Source organism: Austrofundulus limnaeus, unplaced genomic scaffold (genome assembly GCF_001266775.1).
Source record: "Austrofundulus limnaeus strain Quisiro unplaced genomic scaffold, Austrofundulus_limnaeus-1.0 Scaffold1, whole genome shotgun sequence".
In the NCBI taxonomy this organism is placed as follows: domain Eukaryota; kingdom Metazoa; phylum Chordata; class Actinopteri; order Cyprinodontiformes; family Rivulidae; genus Austrofundulus; species Austrofundulus limnaeus.
In genome coordinates this window covers 5,524,884-5,548,786 of record NW_013952403.1, presented here as the reverse complement: position 1 = coordinate 5,548,786, position 23,903 = coordinate 5,524,884, and the positions used below count along the sequence as shown (strand labels likewise).

Sequence of the window (23,903 nt, the reverse complement as noted above, 5' to 3'; positions counted from 1 at the left end):
CAAACATCGCAAAACCAAAAACGGCATTTGCTTTTTATTAACACTGCATCAGTCCAAATAGTCACTATACTAGCAAATAAATTTCAGTTCGCAGTAAATTAAAACAAATCCAACAGCTCTGCTACAAATAAATTATGTAAACTATAAAAATATCTTCTTGAATTAACAGTGTTAAAATATTAACATGTTTTCAAATGAATACAAAATGTTGTTTGGTGTTGGAGGAAAAAAAGAGCACTTCAGGTCATCTGACATGGCTGCAGGTCACAACAACAACAAATGAAGTTTAGACGCGCCATCTTGTTACTGTGTTTTAATCACTGAACTCTTTATGATACATTTTCTTTAATAAACAAGTTGTTGGTCGAACTAATGCYTGTAACTCCACCATCCAGCTTGATTCGTAAGAATTTACTTGTGTCGTACAGTAGCTTCTTTTGCTTTTCTACCTTGCAAATTATTAGTAGTAATTGTTTGGTAATTAGTAGTTTGGAGGAATATATCCTATATTAGAGCTTATTGTAAAAGAAAACTGAAAGTATTTTTTAAATGCTTGAAATACCTGTAGGCTGGTGAAGGAGGAGCGCTGATAAAAACGACACAATAAACTAAACTTTGCACTGATTGTTTCAAAACAAAAGCCTTGAGAATTAGTGYATGGTTCTCTTATAAACCAGGACATAGATGACTATTAAAACTTATACACAGTGTATAGTAAAACCAGCCCTGTTCATATTTTATAATATAAATAAATTTGGATTTAGTTAACATGTCAAATATTTAAAACTGGGTAGTTCACGGTGACATCGTTACCTCCTGTAAGGCTTCTCTTATAAACAGACGCTTTGTTTTAGTTTGTGAGAAAAGAACTGCTTTATGAGTCATTTAGTTAATGACAACCTTGTATCACTTTGTGTGCAGTAATTTAAATGCCTTAATAACATGTTTATACCGTTGGTTGTCACACAATGCTCACTTTGTGGTGTGTTGTGCGCTTCAGAGTCATTCTGACATGTGAACTGAAAACTAAACTGATTAAAATCCTATTTATACACTTTTAGGGTTGAATAAGGACTTCGCTTTGTGCACGATCCGTGGACAAATACCTTTTTAAATCACACATTACAGTTAAATTGTTAATTACAAACGCAGTTACTAAGCTGTAAACATTTTCTCCTAAGAGTTGAGCTTACTTTTTCTGGTGGCATGCCTTCGCAGACCTCTATGTGGAACGGTGGGTGGTCCCAGTGCTGAGGACCACTCCCTCACACAGGTCCCCTCCCTTGTATTCCCCTCCCTCTGAGAACCAGGAGCCCTACCCAGCTCCCTTTCCAATCACTCTGCTTAGCCCAGAAGACAAGTCACACAGTGGGGAAAAAAACAAAAAAAAAGAGGCTTAAATCAACTCGGAGCAGAAAAAGAGGGAGGGCAAAAAGGAGGAGGTGGGGGGGAGAAAACGCCCTGGAACTCTGGTTGACAGAGAACTGGGAAAAACAGCAACAGACTCCTGACAGACTGCAAACTTGTGACAGAGTGAACGTGCTCTTCTTGGGCAGGGGAGAAGGGGAGAAGACGCGTTTTCGAGGATGCTCAAGTCAGTGTGAGGCTTCTTGGGCGCAAAAGTTGCGCACAGGTAAAGGTTGCACTTTTTTCTGYTTTATCCAATCAACTGAAAGTGGGTTTATTTTTGACTGCTGAACTTTRCCAACTTGTATTTTGCTGTGTCTGTGCTGCAAATGAACCAGTCCTACAAAACAACTAAGGTTTTATCAACTACTCTGCAGAACTTAAATGCTCCTTTATAATGTCAGGAAGCATTTCTGAATGTGTTGTAAGATTACACTGATGCTGTCCTACTTTGGTGCACATGCTTATCTGCTGTGAAGTCCTGTGSTTCTTCCAAAGGGAAGCTGAGCTTCCGTTGTTTTTGTCCCTATGTTTCTGTTGTTTAAGTTGCCGTTAAGTTYGTGTGTAACTCAATACACACTTTAAAACTGAGAGCAAGGCAGGAGAAGTGGGTGTGTACTTTGCAGCCAAATGAACGCTCAGGGTTTTACTGGAGTTGCGCACTTCACTTTTATCTTTATCAGTGGCTTTTAACACGGACGTAAGTGTGAAATCAGCTCTTTTTCCCCCTAAATGGATTCCAGATATGAGTTCAGAAACTATAGAAAAGACTACACTGTAAAAATGAAATGTTGGATTTACTTAACCATGTTATAAGACCTGGTTCCACTTAACTGAGTTGAGTAAATTCAGAGCAATATACCAGTTTTTTAGCCGAAGAACATGAGTATGTTGCTTTGAATTTACTCAACTCAGTTAAGTGGAACCAGGTCACATAACATGGTTAAGTAAATCCAACATTTCATTTTTAGAGTGTATGTATGTACACATAAGCAGTTTTCTGTGGGTTTTTGACTTGTGTAAATTAGATGTCTTCTGCATACTTATTAAGAGACAGTCCTTTAGAAAAAAAACTTTTATCCATAGAGAGAGAGAGAGAGAGAGAGAGAGAGAGAGAGAGAGAGAGAGAGAGAGAGAGATGTGGTTGGAAGTCAGAAAGTGCCAGCAAGGAAAAATAAAAAAAAAGGGAGACAGATTGTGTTTATGTTATGGTTGATGTATTTTCCTTATCAGTTTATCACCTTTATTAAAGCTTGGAAGTAGAAAAAGTGAAGGTACTTCCCGGTGCGAGACTGCAGCAACAAGTTTGGGTGTGGATCCCTCTCCTGCACCTCCCTTCTTCTCCTTCTTCTTTTCTTCCTTCCCTCCTTTCTTGCTTTGCTGTCTCCTCGGACGGGCACACCCTCGACAGCCTGGAAAAAAAAAAAAGGGCAGAAGAAAATACTACGGACCGCAGACAGTCATTACAGTGGGCCCCTTAGTACTTGAAAACGTATTGACCTGTTATGCAACGTAAACAARTCGTATTTATGGTCATTTTAAATGCAAAAACAATTGTGAGAAACGYGAAAGATGTTCCTAAGACTGTCTCACTCTGCGTTGTTTTTCATTGACCAACAGCGCGTTTCGTTTTTCTTCATAAAAACTTTAAAAGTCACACGGCTGTTTGACTCTGGTGCRTGGAAATACTTTATGATTCATGGTTTTTAAAAAGTTTTAAGCAGGGGATGAGTTCGCTTTAACCTTGAGTTTCTTAACCTGGGCGTCATGCCAGGGAGTGTAGGGGGGCAAGGATGGGAGGAAGACAGGGAAAGAGAGTGTTAGGGAGGGAGGGGGATGGGCGGGACTGGGGTGAGGAGGGGAGTTATGGAATGTAGTGGTTTGGAAAGACAAGCTAATTGAAACCAGGTTTGGGGCTGGAGAGGGGAGCTAAGACTTAGCACTTTTTGGGAAACACAAGTAGCGCACTTCAGAAAATGGACAAGTTAAATAGGTTTTTGAACTAAGCTGTGTTTAAAATACATCTGTTTGATGTACGAATACACATAGCTTTGTCTGTCTTTAATTTATAAAGCACATGTTCGAGTTGTGGAAAATAAAGAATCAAAGAAACAGACGTAATCCTCTAAASCTAAGCCGAAAGTTGTTTCACCCTTTGCAGTTGCTTGGCTTTCACAGCTCCCCCTCTGCCACACCCTGAAGTCYGTGTTACTTTCTGCGTAGTTCTGTACAGTGCTCTCTATACTGCGTGCACTTAACCAACGATAAGTACCCTGCAGCTGTGAATGTGCGGCATGTCTCAAATTGCTCTTGTCAAGGTGATGAATGGCGACAAAGATTGCTTAAAGGGCCAAATTGTCACAGAACTAAAAGATGTTTCGAGAAGTTGGCTTGAGTTATAGTGTATTTTATTAAAAAATTTAGCAGTTTTTAAAGACCTTGAAGGTGTGGGCTTACAAAACACCCAATAATAAACAAGCTAACTCAAAATTTTAAGCCGTGAAGCCGTTTGTTCTCGATTGTCAAAAGCTGAAATACTCGTCAGTTAACAGGGCCTCAGTTTGGCCTAGGGCAGAAACTGTTTTTTCTAAATACGCGCACTGTCTATTCGTGCAGCAGCACAGAGCCTACATTATGTTGTTAGCTTACTAATGTAATTCATTCGAAATTCAGAAAAATGCACAGCGAATCTGCCAAGAATCTTTTTAATAATTCTATTTAGCTCAGCCGATATGGTGAAAATGGCAACGTTTGATTTGATTGCTCTCGCCACCCACATGACAAACAGCATCTTAAGAGGGCTGACGAGAAGGCCATGCCTTATATGACTGTTTGGGGTCTTAAGATGGCTTAAGATTTAGATCCACATGCTAAACCATACCAAGCTGCGTCAACTGCATTGAGACGCAGCTGACTGACAGCAGGAACAAGAACAGCGGTGCTGCTCATACGTACCAGAGCGAAACTTACGGAAGCGGGTCTCGAGCCCACATCCTTTGCCATTTCCTCCTAGGTTTGTTTGGTGGGTGGTTAGAAATAAGGGACAGAGTGGGTTGACAACAAGAGGGCAGTGTATGTGTTGAAAAAGATGAAAAGAAAGAGTGAGAGTAAACTGAAGTCACRCCATGGTTTATTTGTTGCGCAACTAGCAGTCGTTAAAAAAATGATTTGTGCTGTTGGGTGTTCTGGCAGTCCAGCAGACTCACAGTTTCACCTAATTGACTGGATAAACTGTAGTTCCCCTTCTGTCGCAAATAAACATTTCATCGTGGTGTTCAATTTTAGATTTAGTTCTTCGAGGCAATCCAAAAGCAGCCACTCCCTTTCCACACATCCAGTGCAGAGTTGGAATGTTTCATTATGTGCTCTGTGGATCCCCTTATCATTACTGTTGCTTTGCCATGATGATGAAAAATAGCTTTTTGAGAGTTACGATGAGACAGCCAACATGGGTTATACAGAACACCAAACCCAGTCACACCCATGCACGTGCTTCATATTCAGACTGGGTTATTGTAGCGTTGTGTTTGGCTGGGCTTTAGCGAGTGCAGATTTCAACATGGGTGTGAATCACTTTTTCCTCCCCCTGATAAGCCAATAACTTACACCTCTGCTCTTCCAAACATCTGCACTACAGAACCACCCAGAAACAATAAATCTCATAGCACTTTTGCCGTACTGCAGCAAAATCTACCTGGCTTTCACTCTCTGACCTGTCATGTTGCCCCAACTGAGGAATGACACGCAACATCTGTTTCCAAAACCTTTTGGAATGAGGACCAAAATATCAGGCAACAAGATCTGGAATGCAAATTTGGAAGAGCATTCAGCTGTGTTTAGGTTTTCTTTATCTGGCACAAGATACTCAAGGTTGGCACACACACCACCAAACGTTTCCTTGCTTTAAACAAATTCTGGTGGGCTTTAAATCTAAATACCCACTGGACTGCTGAAGCAATATCTTTCTGCAGCTAAGGAAGTTTTATATCTGTTTACATTTATTGTGCTTCTGTCCTGACCAAATCATTTTTACCTTTTCCAAAAATGGACTTACGACTGTTCGACCTCAAACAGCCCATGCAGCAAACAAACTGCACAAATAAACTAAGTTGTTTCTGAGCAATAAGTAATGACAATAATGTAAACTAATATATCAATTCAAAATTTGCATCTTTCTTCTCGAAGACATCAAAGAAACAAGTCTGATTTTTACAGTATTTATGACTCTGTTCATTGCTCAATGTTTTTGGCTCTGAAATGATCTGCTGGCTTGAGCCAAGGATCACTTCTCATTTCAGAATAAAAGAGCAAAAGAGGGATTTTTTCCCCTCAAAATGTTACTATTTTATTCTGTGCCAACAGCAGCTTGTTTTGCATTTCGTAAGAAAAGAAGAACCCCTTCGAAATCTATGCACGTGATGTGGAAGAACCTTTACTAAATGAGCTCCTCCACTTTTAGAAGTCAAAGGCTGGGACAGAAAACAACTGGTAATGAAAGCTGTGTACTATCCTGTACTTTTTCATGTAATATAGAACTCTTCAGTTATCATCTTCTGAAAAAAAAAAGCCAACGAGACTCAAACTCTGACTCTTGTCACACTGAAGGTTGAGCTGTAATGTGCTTTCAGTGCTAGTTGGGCTTGTTTGTGACCTTTTAAGAAACCAAGAGAAAAACTTTTCTTCATTTTTTTTCCATTTGCTGCCTAACGCCTGCCAAACTCACACTGGTTTAATCAGCAGTCGGCCAAGCTGGCGTCAGTGGGGCAAGCTTTGGTCTTATACAGGACTTGTGGTTTTGTTCAGGGTTATTCGAAACATTGAGAGCAGAAAAGAACAATTTGTTTTGATGCTCGTTCCTTTCATATGCGTCATACATTTATGGCCTATCTGCCTCTTTGCGGGAGGACTGAAGGCCGAGGCCTGGTGTGTCTCTTTTGCTGTTTGTTTTACTTGCCATGTCAAACGACAATGCATGTGAGAAGAACAGGGAGTCTATTCTGTTTTGACAACAAGACTGATTCTGCTCACTGCTCCTTGTTACTTCTGCGCCTCAGTGCACAGAGGCGTCCTTTATGTGGTCTTAATCAAATCTTAGCATTTGTCAGAAGCACTGTGTTTAATACACTTATGGGTGAAATATAATCTTTGTCACTCTGCTCTTTTTCTTCTTGCACACCGAATTGATTAGATTTGTCAATCAAGTTGGCAGACAAACTTCAACCTCGTCAATACATTTTCACTGTGCTGCGACCTACTAAGTAAAATTWATGACAGATAAACAGGTATGTGCCCCCAGGAGTTAGGCAGTTAAACTTAACGCAGTGAGGGCTACTTGTTGCACAGGTAAACATCCACAGKTAGAGCATGTGTATGCACTGTTACTTAAACATTGTGTTTCGTGGTGCGTGTACATGCACGAATCGGACTGATTGTGGCACTGTTGTGTATTTGTACAGAACCTGGGGGTGTGGTGGACTGACTGTCAGAGTGCAGACACTCAAGTAGGGTACATGGTGGGCGATTCAGAATGAAGCCAAAGTTACTGTGTGTGTGAGAGAGAGGGAGAGAGAGTGAGGACATTTCTTTGGAGTTAGTCACCGTTGGGAGAGGCTGGGCTCCTTTCCAGCTGGCCTGGCAGCTCTATCAAGGAATGTGTTTGACTGGAGGCCTGGGTGGGGTTGTGCAGTAAGCTGCTAACTCCACAAGCAAGTCACAGTGGCAAAGCTACATGAACTGTTTTGATGAACTTGGTGCAGTAATTTTAGGTGAAAAGCATGTGTTCTCTGCTGATGACCACCAGTGTGTGGTCATGTGACGTGTGTCACAAAGATGCAAAGAGTAGTAATATATAACCTAAGAGGACTACTGTCAGGAAATATTTTAAAACATTCTTACACATATAAAAATGTTATCATTTTAGAGATCACATATTGTTCAACTAGTTTCTCTTTATGAAACAATAAACCAGACATTTAAAAGATGTGAGTCAAATAAAACCTGATTGGTTCCTGGCCTAGCAGTCTGATTAATGCACCTCTGTAACAGGAGTATCATCTGGAAAGTGTACACAGCTGCTGTAGTATACTGTAGGTCTACCCACACACACATAATGACAACTAYGTCCTGGCTGGCTTTTATCTCAGCTCTCTCATTATGAAAATCATTTMAAAAAACAACAACAATGCATGCTTTAAAGAAAAAACACTTCAAGATATTTGCACCAATGTTGGTTTTAAGCAGCAGTTTTACTCATTTTCTCTTTAATTTACTATATAATGAGATAATAGTCTGTGCTGATTAGAACGATTTCCTGTCTCACTGACACTGTTATTTGGTTTACATTGTACCAAAGTAATGAACACCTCAGCTATTAAACATAGGTCATTGTGCAGGATGGGAGTTAATGATGGGGTTGGATAGAATTTTTCAGACAGACGTGTTCCCACTGGTAGGTGCCTTTCTACACACACATCAAGTCTGGTTCTGTTTTGTACTCTGGCTGACAAAAAAGAAAAACTTTGTTTCACAATACGCCACTAGGTTGACACAATAATCCTCATAAGACCTTTAAGAAGTTGGGCCAGTWACAGCAAGATTGACTTGGCATGCAGACTGACACTCAAAGTCCAAACGATGAACACAATTGCAACAACAAATTTTTATTGCTACATCGGGCTTTTGTGCGCTGGCTCTCGGTGGTTTTATACTTCACAAAGTTATAATTTGAACTACAAAAAAAAAAAAAAAAAAAAAAAATTCAAAAGCACATACAGCAGAACATTTCCTTTTTGAGTTCCTTTCGACTAGGTTTGAAACGATTCAGCTTCTGATTTCAAACTTTGATTCGGTGCAGCTCAACTAAGCAAGCCTATTTATGCACTTTGTTGATGAAATTAGGGCCTTACCTCACAGGCATTTAGATTTATTTACTTAAAGGGAGTTTTGCAAGAGGGCTTAGTAGAGTAAAGATTGCTACCAGTGGTTGGTTAACTATTACCACTCCTTTGAAAACTCTGATTGATGATGAAAGACCTGCTGTATGCAACACTAAAATCTCATGAGTAATTGCAAATGAATTTATGATTTTGTGTGTCATATGAAGACACACATGAATGCAAGCCTGACTTGTGAGGAACTGCTTTCATTACTTGTTGAGTATGTGACTGAAACATGGCAAGTTGTTATGTTGAACTCAGAACACAATTCCCACAACTAAACCCCGACCCGTTTTTATGTTTCTTCTAACAGAAGTCGAGAATCAAGAACACAAGTAGCAGACTGAAGCCCTTGGCTTTGCTTGAGCAATCCAAGGTAAGTGTCCTTAGACTATAAAATCACCACACTACATCTGGAACGGGTTAAACATATAGAAAATCTTAACCCACTTTATGCATCACCCGACTGCAATACTCTAGAGTCATTGTTCAGCTCTGTATTGTGTAAGCAGACACAAAACTACTGTTGGGACTGTCTGTTGTGAGGCTTTGGAACTCAATGGTCATGCCTTTTCTATTCAGCTGTGAAAAACCTTCCTCGTAAAACTTGACATTTGGCTGTTTCAGCTTCTTGCACCTTTGTTATTAACTCACTTCTGTCCCCACTCTGCAAGTGACAACCAGCTTTATTCAAACCCTTACAAAACAAAAACCTGTGGACTTCGCACAGGGTTTGATTTTGGCTAAGAAAACCTGGCACAAAGGGAAAAACACCAAGCATGTAGAGCTCGTGTGTGTAARTGACATGGCATTAAGGCATAGAAGTGTACTGTGGTTGTATTTGAGTGGCAGAAGCTTTTGGCTTGCGTGCCCRGCCCCCCGCCTCCCACCCACCAAGACAAATACCAGGCCGTAATAAAATGTGACAGACAGACAAGCTCGTCTGTCTGCCTATCATTTTCAAGGTCTCCGTGACACAGTGAAAGATTGAATTTGTTCTTTTTTAAATTTTCTTTTGTTCAAATGCGTTTTTTTACAGAAAACTTTAAGTTTGTGACTATACAAATGTTGCATGGTATCTGAGAGAAATAAAACAGGAACAACAAAGTACAAGTTGATTGTTATGCTTGATCACACTGAGTCACACACTGCCCGCTTGTCTTATGACTCCAAGAACAAAGGCGTTTTTATTCGGCAGCTGTTTACAGCAGTCTGTATCTAATCAAATGATTATTCCGGATAAAGTTTATTGTTTTTTTGCTCTACTTCCAAATGTTGTTTATGCAATATTAAAGTCTGAACTAAGMAAAAAAGGCATATCATGAGTTTGGTCACAAGAAGCATAAAATAACTTTATGCTTTGTACTGTACCTTCTGCAGTTTTCTATTATTTCCTCTCTGATAATGTCAAATTAATTCCCTTACATTTTTATGTAGACCTGTAGGTTAATATTCCAATCAATTTTTTACAGTCTCTCATGGTCTTTCCCTTATTTCATATCTTTAGTTCTTCCTTCTTCCTGTCTCTGTTCCTACCTCCCATCCTGTGTTCCTGCAAGCGTTACCTCATCTCTGAGAGCTCAATCTTAGAACTATTCTCAAACAGTAACAGTCAAAATAATGTGCTATTTTTTTTTTATCAATTACAAGTTTATATTAGGGGAAAAATGCAAGATGAGAAAAATTAAAAACATTAGAGGAAATTAGTGAGCACATATTTAAACAACAAATTATTACACCTGAAATACAAATACAGAAAAGAGGTGGGACAATCAATAATTAGGTCATTTTTACTTTTTTTATGAGGTGTTTTTTCGTTTTTGTTAGCTTTCATATTTATCGCTACCTCCTCTAACAATGTAATGTTAGAAATTGAATCTAGAATAATGAGGCAAATAAGGAAAGTTGCCTTAAAGCACAAAAAAGTCAGTTTTTATGATTAAACTGAACATACGAAGTATGGTAAGTCAAAAAGAAAAAAATAAATAGGTCCTCTGGATGGGTTCTTCTTTAGTGAAACGTTTCGTCTCTCCTCCAAGAGTCTTCCTCAGTCTGAAGTCTCTTGGAGGAGAGACGAAACACTTCACTAAAGAAGAACCCATCCAGAGGACCTATTTATTTATTTCTTTTCTTTTTGATTTTTTTTCTACCTGGATTACTGAGATGCATCAGGAAATATGAAGTAAGGAACACTCAAAGGGTAATAACAGAATAACCCAGYTCATTAAGTGTCACTGTCACTTGACCTGAACTCACAAGTTGCCTGCCGTAAAGTTAAATCTTAGGCACTGTGATGCTTTGTTTGTGCCTTYACACTCACACTTCTCAGCTGTAATGGATGCTTATTAAGTTCCAGTTTGAATTCTTCATAGATTCACATTTCAAGCCTTAGCTGGGTCACGCTGACAGACAAAGCGATAGAAAGCCTGAGGAAGAAAAGCAAGAAAAATAATAAAAGATCAGGTTGCAAATACCTTCAAGAAACTGACATCATCTCTACCAAAAACACCAGCCTTCTTTCTGATATTACATTCTTAGTGGCTGTGCATTATTAGGTCCAAAAGGTCTGTAAAAGGCTATTTTAGAATGAACAGTTTAAAGGGTTTAATTTTACCTCAAAGCATTGCATACATTCTTYAGCATCTCTAACACACAAGACCAGTCTATTTATTGACTAGTGATAATTGGTGTCCTTGCCTTTAGTCATTGTCCCTACAAGTGAGATTAAGTTGCAGATCATGTCCAAATATTGCCAGGGCATTAATACCTTCTCATATACTAAACTTTTACATATACTGTGCATATATAATTATATACCAGAGATTATTTTTCTGAATTTATAAGTATATAATTAAAATGTMACCTCTTAGATTTGCAGTGTTTTATTTGACGTCCTTGTGAAGTTACTCAATGTTGTTCTCCCATAAACCCAATTTTAAATACTCAATAATGACAACGTTTGTTAAATAAGCAATTCATGTTACAAATCAATCCTGGACTACTTTATCTTTGCTTCTTTTGCTTTACTACAGTTGCTTCATTGCTTTCTGTGTGTGTAACAAACCTGTCTCTCTTTCTGCCTTGTATTTACTTATGAACCAGCTGTCAGTTCCTACAATGACATATCCTCTACAGTAACTTGACTTTCACATCACAGATATGTCGTGACATTCTGGTGTTATAGTATTAAACTGTTCTTCTTAAAGCTGATACTCTAATGTTTATGTTTATTTTTAAATTTGAGAACAAATCAATACGAAATCACACTTAAACTAAATGTATAATTTAACATGTCAACATAGAAAATGTGTTGAAATATAGGAATAGGCATACTAGCTAATTTTGAGATGCTTTTTAGCAAATTATTGAAAAAAAAATACTTACTTAACCAACAATATGCAGTAAAGTTGTCAAAAATGTAAAGAAGATAGTTTTGAGACTATGTATGCTTGTTTTTCCTATTAGACTACTATTTGTGGATGACAGGAGTTATTATTAGGAAAGACGTTGATCATTATGTTTTTATTCTGCAACATGTTAATGCTCTATGTGTATTTCTCGTGCATTTCTGCAGCTCTGTGTGCGTTTCCATTAAGCTGGGTAGCTTTAACTATCATTGTTCTTCTTATTGACTTTTGAGCTGGGGTGTAGGCACAGAATTTGGCTGCTCTCTTCAGAACAGGGTGTGGTCTGACTTGAACCAAATTTACAAAACATACACTAAAGCATTCAAGAGAGACACACACATGGAGCGAGAGGAAGAGACGACAAAATAGTTATGGGAGATAGAGGCTGCATTGTCTGAAAGTGTTTTAACACCATCTAGTGTTCAGCTTTGGGTCCTATTATCTGGGCTGCTTTGCAAAGGTGATAGTAAATTTTTTTTTTCCAAGACACAACTCACTCTGGAAAAAAGAAAGTTTGTTATTTTGTTTCATATGTTGAACTGTATTTGTTTTCCCTTTGGGCAGGAAAACAACGTTTTATCAGACCAGTGCTGAAAAAGAGGAAAAGACAAACAAGGTATTATAAAAAATAATTTGTATTTTCTCTATTTATTCTTGTAGTAGGTTTTTTTTTTGTTATTTACTCAGTGGACTTTTGTTTTCAACTTATTATTTATATGGCTAACTCTATACAGATGGCTGATGATGAGGACACCAGGGAGGTGCTCTTTCCAGACTGGGAGGGCCCAGACAAAACTGGGTTGACCTTAGAGCAGGCAACTGGTGGAGAGCTTTTTGTCAAAGAAGTGAAAGGAGAGTCACCTGCAGCACGATCTGGAAAAGTGTATCAAGGTACCAAATTCTCAAATATGCAGTATATATATATATAATAACAGTGTTTTAAAACCTCCAATATGAGGTCAAATTTACCATGAACTCAGATTTGCATCACCTACAACTTTATTTTGAAGCTTTAGTATCTATAACAGAYGTTCATGCTGCAATCTCATGTAACTCACAGGTGACCAAATTGTGGGTGCCACAATATACTTTGAAAATATGAGCTCAGAGGAGACAGCAGAGCTACTGAAGACATTAAACAAACACAAAGTTGGACTGAAACTACAAAACAAAGGAGATAAATCTCCTTGTCACTCGCCCTCGAGTACACCATGTCGTTCTCCAATGGGCACCCTCACATGGGAAGGGAGGCTTGGAGCAACCAGTCCAGACATCATTCTTGTAAGTTCCACTTGTAAAATAGCCACATTATACCCTAAATGCTATGGGGGAAGCTCTGAATTACTGCACGATATTCTAAGATGCCATGTTGTATGTTTACTTGTACCTTTCAATCAACAGAGTGGGGATGATGAGGACTATAAGAGGATATACACAAGAAAGATTAAACCAAGGCTGAAGTCTGAAGACCTTGCAGAGGGAGTGGATGTTCGCACAGAGAGGCACAGCAGCACAAGCACTGATGGCAGCACAGTTACGACCATTACTCGTCGCATCACTACCTACACAGTGGAAATGCCAAGTGGGATAAGTGAGAAACTAGAACTGTCAAGTCCAGAGTTTAAAGGGTTACAGCATGAAAGTGGAGATGGCTCCCCACGTATGAGAATTGTGCATAGCAGCTCTTCAGGTAAAGTTAATACAGATGATGGTGTTTTTGAGTCCACTGGTATCAGCGTTAAAAGTCCTAACATTGAAGTTACAAGTCATGAAGGCACTGAAATCTTAAGAGGGAGTGAAGAGAAGGGAGCTACAAGCATTCACGTTTTTGAAACAGTCAGAGACAGTTCAAAATCTGGTACTATGCATGTAACAATAGGAGGGTCAGGAGGAGCAGGGGTAGCAGCAAATGATGAAAAAGGAGGATCAATTAATCTGCCTTCACAAGAAAAAATCAATCAGATTTCAACTACAAGCATAAATAAAACACAGACTGGAGGACCTGACAGCAGTTTTGTTGAAAGAACGGTGAAAACATCTGAAGTTACCATCACTCAGCCACAAAATAAAGGTTCAAGCTCTTTTGAGGTCAGAATGAAAGGAGATACAGAAGGTGTTGATACTAACTTTACKTCAACAATCACCACAGGTGAGATTAGGAAAGGATTTTTCTCACATCCAGGTGAGGTATCATTGTCAGGTAAAGACAGGAACATTCAAATTTCAAAGTGGACAGATCAAGAAAGACAAACAGTGCCACCCAAAATAGAAATAAAAAGTCCAGATGTGAAAATATATAGAAAAGAGGGTGATTTGAAAATGCCTCATATAAAGATGACATCTGAGGACATTGACGAGACAAAAGGTGGAATTAGAATGCCTAAAACAACAACGTCTTCAATAAATATTACAAGTCAAAAAACTAAGGATGCAGAGTTGGAAATAAAAATGACAGGTCCTAATATTGAGGAGGGTGAAAAGCCAAAGTTAAAAGGAGAAATAAACACTTCAGTCATCAAYGTTAAAGAACAAAAAATAGATCATGAAAGCTACAAAAGTGGGAATACAAAACCACAGACAAAAATGCCTTCATTTAGCCTAAAAGGTTCAAATGTAGAGAGCTCAGGTGTTGACATCAGTCTTAAAGGACCGACATTTCAGGGAGATGTGGATGTTAAAGTACCAAAAATCAAAGGTGACATTACAGCACCAGATCTTGAGATTGAAGGTCCAAAAATTGAAACTGAGGGTCACAAAGGAGGAATTACAATGCCTAAATTCAAGACACCATTGTTTGGCTTGAAAGGTCCAGAAGTTGACATCAATATTCCGAAAGCAAATATTGATGTCAAAGCARCTGAAGTTGATATCAAAGGTCCAGATGTTGACATTGAGGGATCAAATGCAGAACTAAAAGGACCCAAATTCAACATGCCATCCATTTCAGGACCAACAATCTCCATGACAGAGGTGGACTTCAACATGAGAGGCACAAAAGTCAAAGGTGATGTAGATGTTAATGCACCAAAAATAAAAGGAGTCACCCCAACACCTGACATAAAAATTAAGGACCCAGAGATTGACACTGAAGGACCAAAGGGTGGATTTGAAATGCCTACAATCAAAATGCCATCAATGAATATCAAGGGTCCTAAAGTAGAAAGCCCAAGTGTTGACATCAGTCTAAAAGGACCCAAACTGGATGGAGATGTGGATGTAAAATTGCCAAAAATCAAAGGAGACATTAAAGCACCAGATCTTGAGATTGAGGATCCAGAAATTGACATTGAGGGCCACAAAGGAGGAATTAAAATGCCTAAATTCAAGATGCCAGCATTTGGCATGAAAGGCCCAAAGGTAGAAGGTCCAGATGTTGACATCAACCTACCAAAAGCCAATATTGATGTCAAAGCACCTGACCTTGATATCAAAGGTCTAGATGCTGGCATTGATGGATCAAATGCAGAACTAAAAGGACCTAAATTCAACATGCCATCCATTGCAGGACAAAACATCTCCATGCCAGATATGGGTTTCAATGTAAAAGGCACAAAACTTAAAGGTGAGGTGGATGTCAAAGCTCCTAAGACAAAGGGAGAAATCACATCTGATGTTGACATCAAAACTAAACAAATTGTCATTGAAGGGCAAAAGGGTGGTATTGAAATGCCTAAAGTTAATATGCCATCACTGAACATCAAAGGGCCCAGTGTAGAAAGCCATGATGTTGACTTCAATCTGAAAGGTCTCAAACTTGAGGGAAATGTGGATGCTAAAATGCCAACAACCAAAGGAGACATCAAAGCACCAGAWGTTGAAATTGAAGGTCCAGACATTGACACTGAGGGTCACAGAGGAGGAATTAAAATGCCTAAATTCAAGATGCCATCATTTGGCATGAAAGGCCCAAAGGTAGAGGGTCCAGATTTTGACAACAATCTTCCAAAAGCAAATATTAAAATCGATGCACCTGAAGTTGACATTAGAGGTCCAGATGTTGACATTGAGGGACAAAATGCAAACCTCAAAGGACCCAAATTCAACATGCCATCCATTTCAGGACCCAAAATCGACATGCCAGATGTAGACTTAAGCTTGAAAGGCCCAAAACTCAAAGGTGATGTGGATGTGAAACCTCCTAAAATAAAGGTAGACATCAAAACACCTGATGTTGACATCAAGGCCCCAGAAGTTGACATTGAAGGGAAAAAGCATGGATTTGAAATGCCGAAAATCAAAATGCCATCAGTGACCATCAAAGGACCTGAAGTAGAGAGCCCAGATGTGGACTTGAGTCTAAAAGGACCTAAAGTTGAAAGTGGTATGGATGTTAAAATGCCAAAAATCAAGGGAGACATCAAAGCACCTGATGTTGAGATTGAAGGTCCAGATGTTGACATTGAGGGCCACAAAGGAGGAATCAAAATGCCAAAATTCAAGTTGCCATCATTTGGAATGAAAGGCCCAAAGGTAGAAGGTCCAGATGTTGACATTGACCTTCCAAAAGCAAATATTGATGTCAAAGCACCTGATGTTGATATTAAAGGTCCAGATTTTGACATTGAGGGACCAAATGCAAAACTCAAAGGACCAAAATTCAACATGCCATCCATTTCAGGACCCAAAATCTCCATGCCAGATATGGATTTCAACTTGAAAGGCCCAAAACTCAAAGGTGATGTGGATGTGAAAGCTCCTAAGATAAAGGGAGACATCAAAACACCTGATATTGACATCAAAGCTCCAGAGATTGACATTGAAGGAACAAAGGGTGGATTTGAAATGCCGAAATTTAAAATGCCATCATTGAACATTAAAGGTCCTAAAGTAGAGAGCCCAGATGTTGACTTCAGTCTAAAAGGACCTAAAGTTGAAGGTGATATGGATATTAAATTGCCAAAAATGAAAGGAGACATAAAGGCACCAGAAGTTGAGATTGAAGGTCCAGACATTGACATTGAAGGCCACAAAGGAGGAATTAAAATGCCTAAATTCAAGATGCCTTCATTTGGCATGAAAGGTCAAAAACTAGAAGGTCCAGATGTTGACATTGAACTTCCTAAAGCAAACATTGATGTGGAACCACCTGACATTGAAATTAAAGGTCCAGATGTTGACATTGAGGGACCAAATGCAAAACTCAAAGGACCCAAATTTAACATGCCAACCATTTCAGGACCCAAAATCTCCATGCCAGATATGGACTTCAACTTGAAAGGCCCAAAACTCAAAGGTGATGTGGATGTGAAAGCTCCTAAGATAAAGGGAGACATCAAAACACCTGACATTGACATTAAAGCTCCTGAGGTTGACATTGAAGGGCCAAAGGGTGGATTTGAAATGCCGAAATTTAAAATGCCATCACTGAACATCAAAGGTCCTAAVGTAGAGAGCCCAGATGTTGACTTAAGCCTAAAAGGACCTAAAGTTAAAGGTGATGTGGATGTTAAAATGCCTAAAGTCAAAGGAGACATAAAGGCACCAGGTGTTGAAATTGAAGGTCCAGACATTGACATTGAGGGTCACAAAGGAGGAATTAAAATGCCTAAATTCAAGATGCCATCATTTGGMATGAAAGGCCCACAGGTAGAAGGTCCAGATGTTGATATTGAGCTTCCTAAAGGAAACATTGATCTCAAAGCACCAGACCTTGATATTCAAGGTCCAGATGTTGATATTGAGGGACCAAATGCCAAATTTAAAGGCCCCAAATTCAACGTACCTTCCATTTCAGGACCTAAAATCTCCATGCCGGATATGGATTTCAACTTGAAAGGACCAAAACTCAAAGGTGATGTGGATGTCAATGTTTCCAAGATAAAAGGAGACATCAAAACACCTGACATTAACATCAAATCTCCAGAGATTGACATTGAAGGGTCAAAGGGTGGACTTGAAATGCCTAAAATCAAAATGCCTTCATTTGCAGTAAAAAGCTCTACCTTGCCAGCTGCAGATTTTGAAATTGGATACCACAAAGGTCAACTTGAGGGACCAGATGTTAAATTTGATGTAAAAGGAGTCAGTCCAAAGAAGTCCAAGTTTAAAATGCCAAAAGTTGGATTCAAGGGTCCAAAGGTCAAAGGTTCAGAAACTGACTTGCAATTGGAACATGGAGAAATAAACATAAAAGGGATGTCTAGTAGCTGTGAACAAATTGACTTGGAAGCAGGAGCAACTGGTTCAAAAACAAAAGGATCCAAATTTAAGATGCCAAAATTTGGCTTTAAAAGTCCAAAAGTTGAYATGCCTGAAGTTGATATTAATCTTCCAAATTCTGGTGTTGACACAAATGCACCTGACATCAAAATAGCTAGACCAGAAGTTAACATTGAGAGTTCAAGTGGAAGCCTAAAGGGACCAAAACACAAGCTGCCAGACATCACAGGACCAAAGATATCAATGCCAGATATGGATTTAAATCTGAAAGGTCCTAAATTTAAAAGTGACGTGGAAGTATCAATTCCAAAGATTGAGGGTAGTCTAAAGGCTCCAGAAATCAAGACTGAAAGTCAGAGTCCAGGTGTTACAATCGAAGGACCGCACTTTAAAGTGCCAAAGGTATCAGGACCTCAAATTTCTGTCCCAGATGTGGATTTCAATTTAAAAGGTCCCAAGTTTGAAGGAGATATTTCAGTTCCAAAAATTGAAGGTAAAATTTCAACACCTGAAGCTGACATCAAAGTTCCAGAGGTTGATACTGAAGGACCCAGGGGTGGATTCAAAATGCCCCAAATCAAAATACCATCGATTGACATCAAAGGTCCAAAGATGGAAAGTTCAGATGTGACCATTAACCTTCCCAAGGCCAAACTTGATACAGTAGCACCCAAAGTTGAAGGTAAAGTGCCAGAATTTGAAGTTGAAGGTCCTGATGTAAAACTCAAAGGATCCAGAATTAAAATGTCAACAATATCAGGTTCAGGTATTCCAGATGTGGACATTAATCTGAAAAGTCCCAAAGTTGAAAGTGACGTGGATGTTTCAAAAACCAAAGGGAAAATAACAACACCTGACATTGACATAAAAGGTCCAAAAATTGATACTGARTTGTCCAAGGGAGGATTTGAATTACCTCAAATGAAATTGCAATCAGGACCCGCACATGATGTCAACTTTCCTAAAACTGACATCAACGTGAAAGCTTGTGAAATGAATATCAAACCACCAGAAGTTAACATAGGAAACATAGATGCAAGCGCTAGCATGTCTACTGAGCATGACAAAACTGGTATTACATTTCCAAAGTTTAAAGGTCCTAAGTTTGCAATGAAATCTCCAGAAATTGAGGGGTCTGAATCTATGAAAATTCAGAAAGATTTTAAAACAGAAGTTAGTTTTTCAGGCACTGAAGCAAGTTTTGATGCCCCTGACATAGATTTTAATGTAAAGGGGAAAAAGGGAAAATTTAAACTCCCTAAAGTAAAAGGAAAATCTAAGAAACCAGAAGCAGATCTAGAAACAACAGAGGTAGATCTGGGTGTTGATATTCATACTAAAGGAGCAAAGGTAAAGAAGCCTTTATTTGGCAAGCTTCATTTCCCTGATGTAGAATTAGACATTAAATCACCAAAACTGAAAGGTGATGGATCTTTATCTGAGGGTTTCAAATCACCTGATGCAGATTTACCATCTGTTAGCTTCAACACTGCCAATATTGGTTCTGGCACAGACAGTGCAAATGTTTGTTTGGAAGGGCAAGCTATTAAAGTGAACACTCAAAATGTTTCTTTGCCAGGTGAAAGTTCTAAAGGTAGTTCAGAAATTAGTACAAGTATTTCAGGAAGTGCAACTGGTGGCTTTCAATATCCAGAAGCTACAATAACATTTCCCAAAATCAAGGTACCAAAATTTGGTATTGCACTGCCCAAGGTGGAAGGCCAGAAAGATGACAAAACAGGTAAATCAGAAGTTGCAGCCAGTGCTGGCATGCACATAGAGTCTCCATCTGTAAGCTTCCAAGGGAGTTTACAAGATTCCCGCATCGAGATTCCTAGTCCAGAACTGAAGCATAGTGAAGGCAAAGTAAAGGTAAAGATGCCAAAATTGTTTGGAAAATCAAAAGCTAAGGGAAGTAGTACAGGTGAACTTTGTGAATCAGAGGTCATGTTAAGCACAAGTGGGAAAGAGAGCAAAACCTCTAAAGCACATTCTGCTGAACGGATAGGTGGAAAATTAGAACTGGAAGGTGATCCTGGAGTCAGTGTATCAACTAAAAGCAAGTCAGCTTCACTGGATCTGTTTAAAAAATCAAAACATCAATCCCCCTCTCTGAGTGATGAAGGGTCTCTTGCAGTTAGTTCTCCTTCAGGTCATTTAGAAGCTGAGGGTGGTGACATTTCATTAGACCTAGGAGGAACCCAGGTCAAGGGGAAGAAAGGCAAACTAAAGTTTGGCACGTTTGGAGGTTTTGGTTCTAAGTCTAAGGGCTCGTATGAAGTGACACTTGGAAGTGACAGTGAAACAGGGATAGAAGCGGGTGCAGATATTTCTGTGCCTTCTAAAAAATCAAGATTGTCTTCATCCTCAAGCAGTGACAGTGGCTCAAGAAGTGGTTTGAAGTTTCCAAAATTTGAGCTTTCAGCTTCACCAAAAAAGTGATGGTGTGGTAAATTAAGCTGTCATTTGTGCACTCAAAAATGGTTCCCTAATACAGTAAACTTTCAGATTTTTGGTTCTCTAAAACTGAAGATGGCATCTAGAGCCATCTCTATATTGTTACATATGAATAATTTTTTAAGAATAATTATTTAGAAGTGCATGAGATTGTTAAAAATCCCTTCAAAACTGTAAATAAGATTAATTTGTACTYTATTAATAAATACTGATTTTGTACATAGTCAAGATTTATTGAACATATGCCATCTCACAAATGATCAACAATACCATATTACAAATTATGTTCTAGTGTCCTGTTTCAATTTTTAATGAATGTTTTTTTTGAACTGGTGTTGTATATTTGTGTTTGGGGGTTTATTGCACAGAGCAGACACTTCAATAGATATTTTGAAGGAAAATGTTCTTTATACATTTAAACACACATACAAACAGTTACCATTTTATCACCTATAAAATGGTGTTATTTCTATGCTTTGATGACATAATCAGTGCAGAAGCTTATTTTTGCAACATAGAGCTGGCCCTTTATAATACATTATAAAGATTCACATTATTGTAAATATTATAATTGCAATGACAATCACTGTTTGGAAATTCTCTGAAATGCTAAGAGTACTTGTTTGTTCATTTAAAACAAAATGCATTTGATTAAAGTCTATGATAAACAACACAAATGAAATAACTTTAATTATTTTAAACTGTTTTTGTAATTGTGCCATTTTTCAAGTTTACTAATCAACTGTATTTAATTTCATCTTAACACTCTCTTTTTTGTGTATATCTCTACWGCTTTCACTAATTTTTTAAAGGAAATTTGTCGGTCACTTTTTACATTATTTGCAAACAGGTTCTGTGTTGATAGAAAAGTGCATAGCATTGATCAGATGTGATGAACAGCTTCATTTTTTTGGGTCTATGCTTTTGTGTGCATTCATCCTAATAAACTAAGTAAACAGATTTGTAGAATTTACTTTGTTTTCGTGTGCTATTTTGTGTGTGATCCAACTGAGTTACTTATACTGTATCCCAGAAAGAGCTGGGATCAGTCTAATCCATTATTGGTATCAACCTCTGATACAGATCTCATGGTTTAATAATGGAACATTACCTAGGACCATCACCAAATATAATGATTTAAAAGTTCAGGAATGTCAAGATATGCTAATTTAAAAGCAATACTGTCGTTTTTCAAGTGGAAGCCAGTCTGAAGAATTCTGTTTCAAACAGGATAGTCCAAAATGGCCTATTATGAAAAAAAAAAAGTTGAGACAGTCACATAATCCAACCATGAAAATTGTGGGTTTTAGCTTAGAAATGCTTTTAGTTGTAAAAAAATGTTATCAAAGAACTTTGTGGGCCTGAAGATCAAACAATGAAAGTAAAGTGTCTGGCAAAGTTTTTAAATTCTGACCAAACATACCCACCTTAAACTTCCTATTATTTAACTAAAGATATTTCCTTCCCATCCAGCATTTCACCTCCTTGATACAGTTTATGACAGATACATATGACAGATGGGGTCATCAGGTTTCATCAGCATATAATAGGACATTTGTCTTTGTCTTGCTGAACATTTAATTTTTGTAAGAACTATGCTTTACTTCTTTAGGGTTCATAAAAGTTTGTATTTAAATGATCAGTTTCACAAAGATATTCCTTTCAAATGCATTTTTAAAGTTCAGAACTTCACCCAATAAAATATTTATTTAAAATATAAACTTTAAACTTTCTGTTCTATTAAGATTTTAGTGCTAAAACTGTTTCTTTTATTAGCTGCCGTTTTTGAGATGTGAAATGAGAAAAAAAGAAAGAAAAATATTCAAACTGACAGAAGGATATGGCTCTAAATTTCCAGAGAAGCCTTTTTCAAGGTCACAAAACAATTTATGATACCACAGTAAGAAATTATTGTAACCAAGTTGTTGTCTTAAATGTAAAGGAAAATTTATCTTTGGGGATACAAGTCATTGTTTTGTGTAAAGGTATGGCCTTTAAAAAGTAAAAGACATGCTATTTAAATCACAGAATGCCCTGTCCTCAGGAAGATTTGTAGTTTTGCAAGTTTCTCTTCAACATGTATGCTTTGGAGAGCAGACTCATTTTTTAAACAACTTTAAGAGCTCACTTTCAAAGGCATCATGAAAGACTCGGCAGTCTGTGAATGAATACATATCACCCTCTGCCTTAAATGCCAGAGTTCTAAACTAAAATAATGTTGATAAAAGACAGGGTTAAAGTTGTAAAGAATGATGTTATGCATAGTTACAAGTGATATTGTGAGCCCTTATTTGTTGACACTCAAAATGTGTTGAGGATGACTCCCAGCTACAATCGCACTTAAGTTCAGCTCAATATTTGAAAAACTATCTGATTTGAAGCCATTTTTAAGTTTGTTCAGGACAATCAACTGAGATAGCCATCTTGAATGGGTTTGAGTTCAATCATTAAATAGTTGTAGATATACACCTAATAATAACTGTCTGAGAATTTCACTACAATCGGTCCAGTGGTTCATTAGATATTTTGCTAAAAGACATAAATGAACAGACACACATGCACACACACAGACAAGGTCAAAAACGTTATTGCCTCTCTCCTTCATTCTTCAAAAATAAAAATAATTTGTTGCAGTGAATAGATGGTRAATTCACCAGAGGCGCTAYYTCRTGACTTTTCATGGTCGGTRCGAGCAGCCATCTTGTGCAGGGCRAGGAAAGTGCATCRTGCAGGGAAAGCCTTGTTTCTGAGTCTGAATTTGTGGAAGGAGGAATGTAGCATCTGCTGAAACTAAACAATGGTGGGCTTGTCGGTCCTTCTCAGGAGACTGTGGGGTTCTGGGAACATTATGTCAGCAACAACAATTACAACTCCTCTACTGTTAGTTGAATGTGCTAACCATGACATGTTAAATTTAGGGCAGCACCTCACTGAAACGCTGTTTGATATTGACAACGATTGTTTTAATTTGTAAGAAATGTATGTCAGTTCATAATATTATATCAAGTAAAAACATGTTGCAAATTTACACACTTCTGCAATGAAAAACGTTTCTAAAAGGCAGAAGCCAACCAAAAAAATATATTTGTAGTGGTCAGTAACAATGTATTGTACGGAGCCCGAGAGKGGACATGRGAGATTTTTTTCTTTTGCRTTACYTCGCARAAGTCTTTTATCACTGTTGTGCCTGCCAGTTTATTAAAGGGATCCATGATTAGTTGTAATATTAGACTTTACCTATCTAATAATTTTAATAATTCAATCTCAAAGGGATAGCGATGTTTGTTAAACCCAAATTTAGAACCAGTTTAAAGGAACAGAGTACTTCAGTCCAGGATATAAGATTATGGAATAATCTGGAAGATGACATTAAAAAATGCCAGATCAATGAGTATATTTAAGAGAATGATAAAGAATAATTTGTTGGAGAAATATGTAAATATGAATTGTTGTTCCAGGAGTTAAACCTTTGTATTTTTCTTTTTTAAATAAACTAAATATTATTTTTGATTGAATTTATTTGAGAAAAAGGGGCAGA

At 38.0% G+C, this 23,903-nt stretch overlaps 1 protein-coding gene across 1 annotated transcript; it reads left to right on the top strand.

The window, feature by feature from the left end:
* Positions 1–1,430: 1,430 nt before the first annotated feature.
* ahnak (AHNAK nucleoprotein) lies at positions 1,431–21,338 on the top strand. Its single transcript, XM_014006480.1, has 7 exons — positions 1,431–1,633; positions 8,656–8,718; positions 12,314–12,365; positions 12,484–12,640; positions 12,810–13,030; positions 13,151–15,940; positions 16,100–21,338. Exons 4-7 carry the CDS (start codon positions 12,484–12,486, stop codon positions 20,348–20,350), a joined length of 7,419 nt encoding a protein of 2,472 aa, XP_013861934.1. The 5' UTR covers positions 1,431–1,633; positions 8,656–8,718; positions 12,314–12,365; the 3' UTR covers positions 20,351–21,338.
* Positions 21,339–23,903: the final 2,565 nt, after the last annotated feature.